The sequence below is a fragment of the Cervus elaphus genome, chromosome 30 (assembly GCF_910594005.1).
Source record: "Cervus elaphus chromosome 30, mCerEla1.1, whole genome shotgun sequence".
NCBI lineage: Eukaryota > Metazoa > Chordata > Mammalia > Artiodactyla > Cervidae > Cervus > Cervus elaphus.
In genome coordinates, this window is record NC_057844.1 from 78,136,887 (window position 1) to 78,149,501 (window position 12,615).

Consider the following 12,615-nt stretch of genomic DNA (forward strand, 5'->3'; position numbering starts at 1 on the left):
AGCCTATAACTTTTCTATTACTCTGTACCCTCTCCTTTTGCTACAGCTAAAATCTGTATGAAGTAGAGTCTTTGAAATAAAATACATGGACACTGCTGAGCTCAATTTCAAAAAGCACATGGTGAAAGTATACTGACAAGTTTAAGACCATGCTCTCCAGCAGAAATAACAAGGGGACATCCAGTTGTTAATGTGTTTGTGTAAAATTTATTAAACACTTAACTGAGAACTCTAGGAAGCCAACAAAGCTACTTTCATGTTTTCATGCTATTCCTGTGTATATCTAGATTAACCAGATAATCCTAAATAGGTTATTTTAGAGAGTTGCCATAATAATCAGGTTTATTCTAGGTAGATACGTGGATTCTACGCACTACCTTCGCCATCTTATAAAATTTCTAACACTGTTCAGCAGACACACTAATGGTTTGAAAGGCATTTTGTTTTGTTCAGTCCCATTTTAGTATTCCTTTAAAGAGTTTGATCGATGACTCTTGAGATTCAGCCAAGAGTGTCGTGTCAAAAACTTGCTTGAATTTATCTAAAAATTCATAGTCGGTGCTGAATCTGAACTTGTTGGCCCAGAGCAGCACCGTTCCTGGCTGGCAGAGGTATGCCATGGTGGCAAGCAGCTTGTCCAGAAAGTAATGGTGGTAGACCACGTCAGAGGCCAGCACGTAATCGTAGGAAAGCGTGGACTTGGGGAAGGTCTGCTCCAGGCCCTCCCCCCACACCAGCTCCTTCACTTCCGGCAGATACGTGGTACAGTTGAACGTGTTCTTTAGGAGATTGTATTGTAGGTTCCCCAGCACATCAGGCAGATCTGTTGCCGTGACTTGAGCCCCTAAAGAGAGAAAGAAAACCTGTCATAAGTACCTGGAAGCACCTGGGCAGCCCAGTGGACACATACTCTCAGGGGGAAAATGGCGCTGGGTTTCCCACCTTGACCCTGTGGACATCCGGGCTGGTTTCTTTCTCATGGGGTAGACCCCACGCTGTGCCCTGTAAGATGTTTAGCAGCATCCCTGGTCCCCATCACGAGATGCAAGTAGCACCTCCCCACCCAACCCCCAAGGCATGATGCTCAGAAATGTCCCCTGACATTGCCAAATGTCCTTCATGGGTCAGACACCACCTCTGGTTGAGAACCACTGAAATAGAATAATGCTGCCATCTTTTAAGAAACTGAAACCATGGCACAGGGGAACTCTGCTCAATACTGTGCAATAATCTAAATGGGAAACGAATCTGAAGCAGGATAGATGCTGTATACGTATAACTGAATCATTTTGCTGGATACCTGGAAATATCACAACATTGTTAATGATACTCCAACAAAATAAAAAATAAAATTTTAAAAAATTTTAAAAAACTAAAACAGTGGTATAGTTTTGGGAGATTTCAGAATAATGAACACACCAAGGTTTTGGGCTTCCCTGGTGACTCAGAGGGTAAGGAATCTGCCTGCAATGCAGGAGAACTTGATTGCTGGGTCAGGAAGATCCCCTGGAGGAGAGCGGGGCAACCCACTCCAGCATTCTTGCCTGGAGAATCCCATGGACGGAGGGGCCTGGTGGGCTATAGTCCGTGATGTCGCAAAGAGTCATGACTGAGCAACTAACACTTTCATTTTACTATAATAATGCGTGGTGTTTTCCTTCTAAAACTGTGTTTATCTGAAGCTTTTGGTTTTCTCTTCTGGAGAGTATCTGCACCTTTCCACAGGGGATGATCTATTCTGTATGATTCTCCCCCCTATTAAATGCATTAAATTAATTTTTAGGCATTTTAAAGCAAGTGATCAGTGGTCACAAAGTAGATCGCCATATTTCCAGACGGATTTTGATAGAGGTGTAATCGCGTAGGCAGAAGTAGACCAGGCACACCCACTTCTTATGCAGAGTCCAAGACACACAGCTGGCATTCGGGATATAAATCTGTCTTTACCTTGGATTCACTGACGTTTTTTTTTTTTCAAAACCTTAGTTACGATAGTTGCAATGAAAAGCAGGACACAGCATAACATAGCTGTTTACAACCTGTTTACAACTCGAGAGTCACCCCTCCAGAATGTCAACTTTCTCACATGCTGAGCAATGGTTGGATGTTAGCGTCTCTAAGATGCAATTATTTTATCTCGGGGATAACAGGAGTCATTCTGGCCTGGACGTTTGCGGGGACTCAGTGAGGGCAAATCACAGCCAAGCACCTAAACCACAGCCCATCATGCAGTCAGCATGTATTATTACTGTTGTTCTGGTAAGCATCTTTTGAAACAAGGTCTGGAATAGACAGACACACCTAGAATACTGGCCACAATGGAAACGAGGCCTGGTCCAGCACCGATTTCCAGTATCTTAGCACCTCGGAGATTGAGTTCCTCTGTGTGTTCCTCCAAATACTGGCACAACACCATGGCCTGGAAAACATTCACACTTGTCACTGGATGATGAAAACCAGAGACCCCAGTCCCCACCACCAGTGAACTACTAGAAGACACATTCACACTTTCAGCTTCCTCAGGGGTCCATAGGAATCAAAGCACACATGCCATGGCGTGTTTTGACCTGTGAAATATGAAAATAGCAACTTGCATCAAAGGAACTCAACTTGCTAAAGGGCCGGTATCCGCAGACTCTTGATCAACCCCCAGGAGGAAGAACAGCTCAGGTCTTCCAGAAGCAGGAGTCGAGGGACCGCAGGACAGCAGCCCCTCGCCCTGGGCAAGTTGCATCAGTTCTCCATCTGCTGGAAGACCGCTGGGCTCTAAATTCTCCAACACCTCCGTCCTGAGCCCATCAGCCAGCAGGCTGCCGTCCCCTCCCCACCCCCCCGGACCTTGACTGATACACTGGACAGCGGGGTAGTCACTTTCATTTTAAGTAACTCATCTAAGAAACACTCTGGTAGGACAGCGCTTCCCAGACTCTAGTGCACACTCGGATCACTGGGGAGCCTGGTTAAAGACGCCCTGCCGCGTGCAGTAGGTCTGGTGGGGCTCAGGACTGCAACTCTTAACAAGTCTGCCTTTCTAATCAGCCAGCCCATGGACCACGCTTTGGGTGGTAGCCAAGAAATTGCATACTTTGCACAGTCAAGACAAAAACAAACCCAAAAATAAAAAACCCAGGTGAATACATTTAGATCCATTTTAGACAGAAAACCAAAGGTCCCTTTCCTTCTTCTTTCACTGCCTTCTGCCCACCTCCTACCCTGACTGTGAAGAGATGAAAGGAATTTGATGTATGCGGATGCAGGAGGTGTTTTGTGTGAGCCAACGGGGGGGTTCAGCTAGTGATGCTGGGGGGCCACAGAGACTGGGGGAGTGAGCGTGAGGGCGTGACCCGGGTTGGGAACGTGAGTCCTAAGCTGAAGAACCAGTGTGAAAGCTCAAGTGTGCACACACCTTTAGCCCTCGCCTTCCAACAGATGCTCAGGGCTCGTCGTGACTCACTTTCTATCTGGGGCCGAGGCTGAAGCGGCAGGGATGGAGGGCGTCCAGCATCATGTGAGACACACTGGCCGCACTCACGGTGGCCTGCCCCAGGGCGGGTGGCAAACCCAAGGCCGTGGGTCTGTCCATTTCATCCTCAGCTCCTCTCAAGGGAGTTGGAGGGCGCGGCCGGGAGTCGGGGGATGGAAACTGAGGCACAGGTGCAGGGTAGCTCCAGCATCCAACCCATGGCAAGAGCTCACGGCTGGGGACTGACGTTTTGAGGATAGGCGTCCTTTGGATCTTGAGAAAGGATCATTGTGCAGAGTGGGGGTTTCAGGATTCGGAAGAGCTTCACCAGGGCCACCGAGACTCATGTGTGATTTGAGGGCTTCCGGAGCGGTGGCAGAGGCGCCCTTCCTGTGGGGCGTGCCCTGTGAGAAGCTGGCCTGGTGGGTGCCACCTGGGGATGGGTCTTCCGGAAGGAGCAGCTGCATCTTTTAGCAAACCCTCCTCCACCCCCCCAGGGCTTCCCTGGTGGCTCAGACGGTAAAGAATCCACCTGCAATGCAGGATTCCTGCATTGGGAAGATGGAATCTTCCTGAATTGGGAAGATGGGAAGATGTCCTGGAGAAGGAAATGGCAACCCACTCCAGTGTTCTTGCCTGGAGAATCCCATGGACGGAGGAGCCTGGCGGGCTACAGTCCATGGGGTCACAGTGTCCCGACACGACTGAGCGACTAACACGTTCACTTTCAGCCACACCGTAAAAGGCGAGGGACCCCCTGAAGGTTGTTAGACCTGGCCCAGAGATTTTGCCCACTGCAAAATCTAAACCCTAAAGACTTTTCTTCTGATTTTCTTTCTTAACAATTCATATGAATTTTTCATCCCACTTCCCAATATGCTCAAGTTTATGTTAATGTTAAAAAAGAGGGTTTCAAGAAACACAGCGTGGCCGAAATGGTTTCTAGGAGAGAGGATGTGTTCTTGCAGCTTCTAAGCACACGAGCAACACCCTTGGGGGCATCCGGAGACCCTCCATCTGAGACGCACAGAACGTTAAAGCCCTTGGCTAGGCGCCCAAGGCAACACAGTTGTACAAAAGTGCTGTTCCCATTCCCAGAAACCCTGATGCCATGATGTCACGGCTCCCTCACCCCTGGCCACACCACTGCTCCATAACTCTCGATGGATTCTTGAATGACAATCTTCTTGCCCACAAACTGATAATACTCCTGGGTGTAGCTGGCGTAATTTGTAGGAACAAATTTCTGGAGGCTTCGAAGCGATGCTTCTATCTCATTAGAATCTGTGGGACCAAAAATAACAGGTTTTATGATTTGTGAAAGTGAAAGTCGCTCAGTTGTGTCTGATTCTTTGCGACCTCATGGACTATACAGTCCATGGAATTCTCCAGGCCATAATACTGGAGTGGGTAGCCTTTCCCTTCTCCAGGAGATCTTCCCAACCCAGGGATTGAACTCAGGTCTCCTGCATTGCAGGAAGATTTTTTACCAACTGAGCCACAAGGGAAGCCCAAGAATATGGGAGTAGGTAGGCTTTCCCTTCTCCAGGGGATCTTCCCAACCCAGGGATCAAACCCAGGTCTCCCACATTACAGGTGGATTATTTACCAGCTGAGCCACAAGGAAAGCCCCCCATGATTTGTGGGTCCAGTGCAAATACACTAATTAATGGTACAATTAGTCAAATGGGAAGAGATTGAGCCATCTTCTAGAAACAGAGAGTAATGTTATCGGTGACAATGGCCACAAATTAGCTCAGACAGAATATCATGGGGTGACTGGGATGGAACAGTCCAATGGGGAATTTTATCAGATGACACAATACTAGCGGATGCCCTGGGCCCCTCCCTCGATTTTGGACAGAGAGCGGTGTGGATCCGCCCCTCGCTCTGTTTTGGCAAGAGGAGGAAGCTACACTACCAAGCAGAATGGCAAGACTGAGCCGTCTGCAACAAGGAGGACCCGGGCAGGCATGGACCAGACTATTTTTAGGTCTTGAAGTGAAGTAACATCCCACATGCTGGCTGGAACACGTTCCTTAAGTCCTCCCACCACCGCTCCTCAAAAGGTACAGGTCACCCAAAGACGAGCCAGCTCCACAGCCCTGGGGGGAGGCTGTCAGATGAGCCCCGACTATTAAATTACTCTTCCTTTAAATACTCCTTGACACTCATGACCCATGCGAGCGGCGCTCAGATATCATATAAGATGGGAAGAAAAGAGCACCTGATCAGGGATGACATCATGGAAGCCCAGAATGTCACAGGTTTCCCAGAGGGTTTCAGCATTTAAAAAAAAAAGAAAGAAAGAAAAGTGAGTAAAAAGGTCAGAATGAGGAGGCTGCGCACATGGGGGGGTCATGTGCAGAAGAGGGGGGCGCTGCAGGTGTCCCCAGGGGGAGGCACTGGTAGCGAGGAGTTTGGGGGGGGACTGTGTGTGAGACCAGCCTTTGTTGCCTGAGCTGTGCCTGGGGACAGGTAACCAGGGATGGAATAGCAGAAAGGAGCTGTCAATGAGCTTGGGAAGGGCTCTAGTCAGAAATATACATTCAGGAAGGAAGAGGAGGCTGAGTGCAGGGTGAGGGGCAGGGGGCCTTTGAAAGAGCCAAATCGGGGGTCCACCCCTCGGAGTTCACGTTTCACTGAATTCCGGCTGCACTAGAGCAGTTCTCTGTTGCAGCTTGCTCTGCAAACCCTTCTAAGAGGGTCACAGTCAGAAGAGTCTACACATGTGGAGTAAGCACTTAGAAACATTTACAAAAACTTTACCATGCCTGTTGAATCTGACTATGAAAAACTGAAGCTTGTACTGGGCATGTATGCCTTTGTACGGTTTTTCATGTTGTTTTTCCAGAAAATACATTTGTGTTGCATTTTATATAAAAAAAAGTGTTCAAATGGCCTTTGATTGTAGTGTGAGCCAAGTGACCAGTTTGTAAATTAGCAGAATGATGCCTGCAGCTCTCGGCCATGGGTTCTGATCTAGACTATTCCAGCCCCGGAAGGAGAATTCTCTGTCCTGACCACAAAGACAAGAAACCCCGACTTTCTCGAAGCTGGCAAGAATCTGCTGAGGCACAGTGGCCAAGTCAGTCCTGAGACATCCTCTTTGCCTGTCGTGTGCCCTAGAGAGACCCTAGGAGAGAAGGGGGCCTATGATCCTCACCAACTTCTTATAAGGGAAGCTACTGACATCTAACAACACGAACCTCAAATTTATCACCCGGCAAAAAGGACCCATCTTCTCCCACAGGCTGAGTGGCTGACTCTGAGTTCTGGTTTCAGAGGCAGCAAGAAGGCAGAGGAACAGATCAAGTGGTGCCCAGGAAGATCCAACAACCAGGCTGGGAGCAGTGAGGAACCACTGACGTGTAGGGTTTGGTCGTCACCACGGTGACAATGCTCCCAACATGGCCCTCCCGGGGAAGAGACGCCGCTGCTGAGCATCATGGGCGTTTCTACCACGGATGCGACATCCACCAACAGCCTCAAGAGCACAGATCATCGTAACATATGTAGGAAGATAATTCGTAATGGGACATGAGTATTTATTACCTAAGTTTTTTCATATAACTTTCCCTTTTATGTAATCCATTTCGTTGTATGTTTATATGACTTAAATTTTAACAGTGGCCATGTTTAAAAACCAGCTTGCAAAAATTCCCAAAATGCAGGAGCTGGTCCAGGCCATCGGGTAAGAGGAGGGAGTCCTGGGCTGCGCTCCTTCCATCTCAGCCTCTGGTCACTGGAGCATGCAGACCGTCAGGGACCCAGGGCACTTCTGCCAGCCTCCAGCCCCTCCACGTTGGCCAGACCGGTCCTTCTCTCCTTCTCACAGATCACCACATGGAAGCTAACTTTTCTCTCAAGACTACTGTAGGAAAAATCAATGGGCTGACTTATAAATGGCTCATCCTTTCACAGGATGACAAATAATAAGCTGATGGTCTTCCTTTCTGGGTCAACATTGTAAAGAAACATGGGCATAAAAATATCCTCCTATAAGACCCCTTTCCTTGCTACAAAGATAAAGAAATCTATGTTGATTGCACATGATTTTTATTTATTGTACCTATGCTCACCTGTGGGAGCTTTCCTGGTGGCTCAGACCATAAAGAATCTGCCTGCAATGTGGGAAACCCAGGTTCGATTCCCTGGGTCAGGAAGATTCCCTGGAGAAGGGAATGGCAACCCACTCCAGGATTCTTGCCTGGAGAATCCCATGGACAGAGGCGCCTGGCGGGCTATAGTCCATGGGGTTGTTGAAAGTTTGACACAACTGAGCGACTCACACACACACACACACACACACACACACACACACACACACACACACAAATGCTCACCTGATAGTTCTAGAGAGGTCAACTTTTGGAGATAGGCAGAGTCGCATTTTTATGTAAACAACTTAGTAAAAATAAATACCGTCCTGGTTTAGCAGATTTGAAACAGAATGTCCCATGATCAATGACTGTACATGTTTTGAATGTTATAACTTGGCTCTTATGACATCATTTGTTATGTCTGTTACTTATTTCCTACTGATTCGCTGTCCAGAAATGCAAGCCTGAATGGTTATGTTGTCCTCATGGGAAAATGGCTTTGCGAGGATTCATTGTAGACTGCAGCTGCCAGGAATACATTTTGGCCAAGAGCAGGAAGGAATCTAGATTTCATTTCTTTTCTTAAAGTTCTTGTTACCAAAATCTGACTCTCCTAGAATTTGGAGAAGACAAAGTTGTGGACTTTGATAGGTAAATAACAAAAACATAGGGACTATTACCATTACTGCCATGCTTCTGCTGATATAAAGGCATTCTTCTACTGTTTCATGATCAGAAAAAGATCTAGAGTTAAAAGGAAATGGACTGTCTGGCCCCTGAGGCTCACTGGAAAATGCCATCCCCAGGAAAAGAAGTGAGAGGGTGGAGAGGTGAGGAAGGAGGTTACCTCCTGGGGGTCTGCTGGTGTCATCTGTGTGCGGAGCCTCGTCATCCGGGGGGCTCGGAGCCTCGTCCAGGGGCCGGGGCTGCTGCTCGGAGCTCAGACACGCATCCATCACGGGGCCGCTGGGGAGGAGAGAGCCGGCCAAGTTGAGTGCTCCGCTGGGTCTGAGTTGCCCAGAGCCTCCACAAGGTGCAGCTTATCGCCTTAGCATCTGCTGAGCCGGAAAGAACACCTGCTTTTCAGCTTAGTTCCTTGGACGAGGAGAGCAGCCGCCCCGAGCTGCCATCCTGGTGCCACAGAGCAAAGTGGAAGGAGACCAGGAAACATTACCCCAACTTTCCTGTGCCTGGAGAAAGGCAGAAACAGCCTCTGGTAGCGAGACAGGCGCTGCCTCGCTGTGGTCTGAAGCGTATCTCTAAGAGCTTTGGGGACTGAATGTTGATGAAGAAAGCCTGACCCAGCCGTACATGTGATTGAGGCTATCTTGTGGATCGAGGGTTGATGACATCATGCATTTGGCCCAAAGGCAAGACTGCTCCCTTTCCATCTGAGGCTTTAGCACAAGACAGTAGAAAGCTCTAGGGGCTGAGCGCCAGGAAGCAGATTGGCTTCCCAATTTGACTCTTTGGCGACTTACTTAATCCCCTCCATGCCATTTCCTCATCAGCATAAAGGGAAGGATAATGATATCTGCCTACCTCCTAGAGCCGTGGTGGGAAACAGGAGAGCAAAAGTGAAAACCAGCTCAGGAAAACCCTACCGATTCACGGAGGGGGAAAAAAGAAGGACCTAGCTGGGGGGATCATTGCTCAGCGTCCAAATAAGAATGCGTGGCATTCCTGCGGGACTCCACGTGTTGCTGCCAAGCTCTGTTCTTGTGCTTTTAGCGTATCAATTCATCTCATCTTCACAACAAACCTATGAAGCAGATGCTATTATTACGCCTCTTCTCAGATGAGAGAAATTCGGGCACAGAGAGACTCGAAAGCAGCCTGGGATCACGCAGCCGGCCAGAGGCAGAGCCAAGAATCCGGTCCAGGAGATCCAACTGCAGGAGCCACATTCTTGACCATGAGGCGGGACGCAACCCAAGTTGTCTCATTTCAGCCATGGGTTTTCTGGCTGATTTTTTCCCTAAAGTGACTCATAACGCTTAGTTGTCACAGGGATGTTTTCTAGTCTTTCACTTTTTTTTTTTAAAACAAAATGTAAATCATTTTCCTTACCGACTTTTACACTCCGCTGTTGCCCCATCATATTTTTTTTTGGCCAACCTCGGACAGCAGCCAGCCACACTGGCCACATGGTTACTAATTATTCTGCACCTGGAAGGGTTGTGTGCCCTGCCATCAATGTGCAGCAGGGCTTCAAACATGGAGGCTGCTGTGAATGTAATTTAGCATTTTCACTTGCTCTAGAATCAAACTTTCAAACTGTGCTGGAGAAGACTCTTGAGAGTCCCTTGGACTGCAAGGAGATCCAACCAGTCCATCCTAAAGGAGATCAGTCCTGAATATTCATTGGAAGGACTGATGCTGAAACTGAAACTCCAGTACTTTGGCCACCTGATGCAAAGAACTGACTCATTGGAAAAGATCCTGCTGCTGGAAAAGATTAAAGGTGGGAGGAGAAGGGGACGACAGAGGATGAGATGGTTGGGTGGCATCAACCGACTCCATGGACATGTGTTTGAGCAAGCTCCAGGAGATGGTGAAGGACAGGGAGGCCTGGCACGCTTCAGTCCATGGGAGTAGAAGAGAGTTGGACACGACTGAGGGACTGAACAGCAACAATAAAGAATCAAATATTTACCCCAGTTTGCCCACTCAAGAAGTTTTTTTCTCTTGCAGATACTTACTTGCTTCAGCTTTTTAACTTGTCCCCAACTCCAGGAAGTTAATTCTTCCCCTAAAAGATAGCTGACTGGTTGTTGGTAAGTACCTAGGACATCTTCAGGACAGGGGTCTCAGCACTCGGGGACGGACCCCACATTGGGATGTTGGCTCTGCCATGTACTATCTTTGTTGAAAATGCAGATAATGGTGATTCTGATCTCAGATGATGGTTGTAGGAATTAATCAAGGTAATCTCTGCAAAGCCTCTCACACATATAGTATTAGCTGCTACTCTCATCTCCAAAGCCAGAGAATAATCAGGACGATGCTCTTTACAAGACACCCTCCCAGCACCATGGGACCCCGAGCATCACATAAGACATTTCTTCATTTTGCATGCAAGGAAAGGAGATCTGTTTTCAGTTCAATAACAAGTAATAATTTTCCTTGTGGCATGAGATGACTCCCTTCCCCATTATTGTAGTTGACATGAAAAACTAACTTTTCCTCCAAAAAGCAACCTTGAAAATAACTACAGTAATCTACCTAGGGTTCATTGTTATCTCAGTACTCCATAGGCTCTATATCATACGTTAGTATTTAATAGAGAAGTTCTGAAAAGGACTTCTTGTTAGTACCTTCAAAATAATTTCAGACTGTTAGTTTCAACAGATCTTTACCTTATGTAGAAGAGAGTTGAGATTTCTGTACAGCCTTGGGTCCCCAATGTCTTATATAGGTCTGCACCTGAGTGGATTAGCATTTTATGAACAAAAGCCAGCCAGTGGAAGTCCAAGTTATTTAGGGTAGCATTACCCACCAGTACCCAGACATACTATTTTGCTAGAATTTTCTCCTTCTCTCTGTGACTTTCTCAGTTTTCTCTTACACACACACATACACACATATGATTTTTTCAACATGAGAAGGAATCACTCTCAAAAAGATGAAGAAAATCACAGCAGCAGAATAGACCCTTTTCTGTATGGTATCCAGAGGCTGTGATGTGGACTGAAATGCAGACTTAACGTTTCACTTTGAAGAGAAGTGGAGGGTGGACAGTTGGGGTTTCGAACAAACCTGCACACTGGATGCTCATCAGCCCAGCTCCGGTGGGGAGTGAAATGGCCTGCCTGGAGTGGTCTCTCTCCTAGACCCCGATTCCAGCAGCCAAAAATAACAGACAACTCTGCCCAGAGGAGGACTGGAGAATGTCTATCCATAAGAAAGGGCTTCAGTGAAAGGCTTACAGTCATATAAAGAGTAAAGTTAGCTGGGGCAGGAGTGAGTGAGAAGTCAGAAAACTCTTTCCAGAAAAAAGCAAGCTGTTGTCATTGATTTCATTGAAATAAAAGGCAATTTAAAAAAGAGGAAAATCGTGTGCTCATTAGGTAGCCTGGAAACACTCAGAGTAGAAGATAGGGCTTGTAAACTAAAGCCTTAGGCAAATAGGAATTTAAATAATCCTTCACATATATGAGGCACCACGCTTAACCAATGAGCTGAGTGAATGATTTAGTTTGAATAGATCCGAGCCTATATTTATTTATTTGTTACCCTAATTTGGAAGCCTCTTCTCTGCTGTCACTTTTTTTCCCCTAGTCCATTTCTTTTCACTTTGGGTCTTCATCTAGACATGCTCTGCTTCCCTGACTGTCTTCTCTCCTCCTCCCATAAACGAAGGAGGTGACCTGCAGTCTTTTTCAAGTCTGGCATTCAGTTTGAATGCTCTCATTCCCCAAATGGTCCAGTCCTGACTGTGTCGTCCTGCACTTTGGTGACTCCTGTCCACCAGGTATCATCACCCCTTGTAGAGACAGCAGTCAGAGGGCCGTCATCACACTTCCACAGATAACTCTTCAAAACTGATCGCAAGTTATACCACTATGTGGGTGTGCATGTTTACACGCACACACATTTATTCTGCATGCCTTACAATGAAGAAAAGGACAAAGGGAAAAAAAGATGTTTTGGATACCTTTAATTCTGATATCTGGGAAAGGAAGCCTGGCCAACATTTTTTAATGTCAACTTCTAGGCTTTTTTTTTTTTTTTTGCATAAACCTTATAAAAGCTGTTTGACTGAAAATGAAACCAGATAGAAGTATGTGTCTCTTTGACCTATTATGGAATATTCTATCATCTTATGAGTTGCTTTTTAATACTGCTTTCAGAATCCATCTTTTTGGTAGCTGCTTTAGGAAACAAATCAGAAGTCTACTGCCCGGAGCTGGAATAAGTTAGTCCAAGGTTCCTAAACGCTAAACCATGGATGGGGTACATCGGAACTACCTGGAGGCTTTACAGAACACAGACTCTCCATTCCTGGGAATTCTTGGCCATTGGTCTAAGAAAGAGCCTAGAAGTTTG

At 47.0% G+C, this 12,615-nt stretch overlaps 1 protein-coding gene across 3 annotated transcripts; it reads right to left on the bottom strand.

The window, feature by feature from the left end:
* Positions 1–187: 187 nt before the first annotated feature.
* Positions 188–10,932, bottom strand: METTL21C (methyltransferase 21C, AARS1 lysine). Of its 3 annotated transcripts, none has more exons than XM_043892424.1 (5): positions 10,926–10,932; positions 8,414–8,532; positions 4,596–4,747; positions 2,302–2,419; positions 188–844 (listed from the first exon to the last, which is right to left on the bottom strand). In XM_043892424.1, the coding sequence occupies exons 2-5, from the start codon at positions 8,520–8,522 to the stop codon at positions 450–452; spliced, it is 774 nt and encodes a 257-aa protein (XP_043748359.1). In that variant the 5' UTR covers positions 8,523–8,532; positions 10,926–10,932; the 3' UTR covers positions 188–449. The 3 variants fall into 3 exon arrangements, with proteins under 3 accessions (XP_043748359.1, XP_043748357.1, XP_043748358.1); XM_043892422.1 differs by lacking the exon at positions 10,926–10,932 and adding an exon at positions 9,109–9,878; XM_043892423.1 differs by lacking the exon at positions 10,926–10,932 and adding an exon at positions 8,741–9,101.
* Between the last annotated feature and the right edge of the window lie 1,683 nt (positions 10,933–12,615).

Bases quoted from the DNA above. Each gene is read 5' to 3' on its own strand.
- METTL21C (XM_043892424.1), bottom strand. From the start codon at position 8,522: ATGGATGCGTGTCTGAGCTCCGAGCAGCAGCCCCGGCCCCTGGACGAG. The intron at 2,420-4,595 runs GTGAGGGAGCCG...AATGTTTTCCAG, and splicing joins GAGCAGTGGTGTGGCCAGGG to GCCATGGTGTTGTGCCAGTA. The intron at 845-2,301 runs GTGTGTCTGTCT...TTCTCTCTTTAG, and splicing joins CATTGTGGCCAGTATTCTAG to GGGCTCAAGTCACGGCAACA.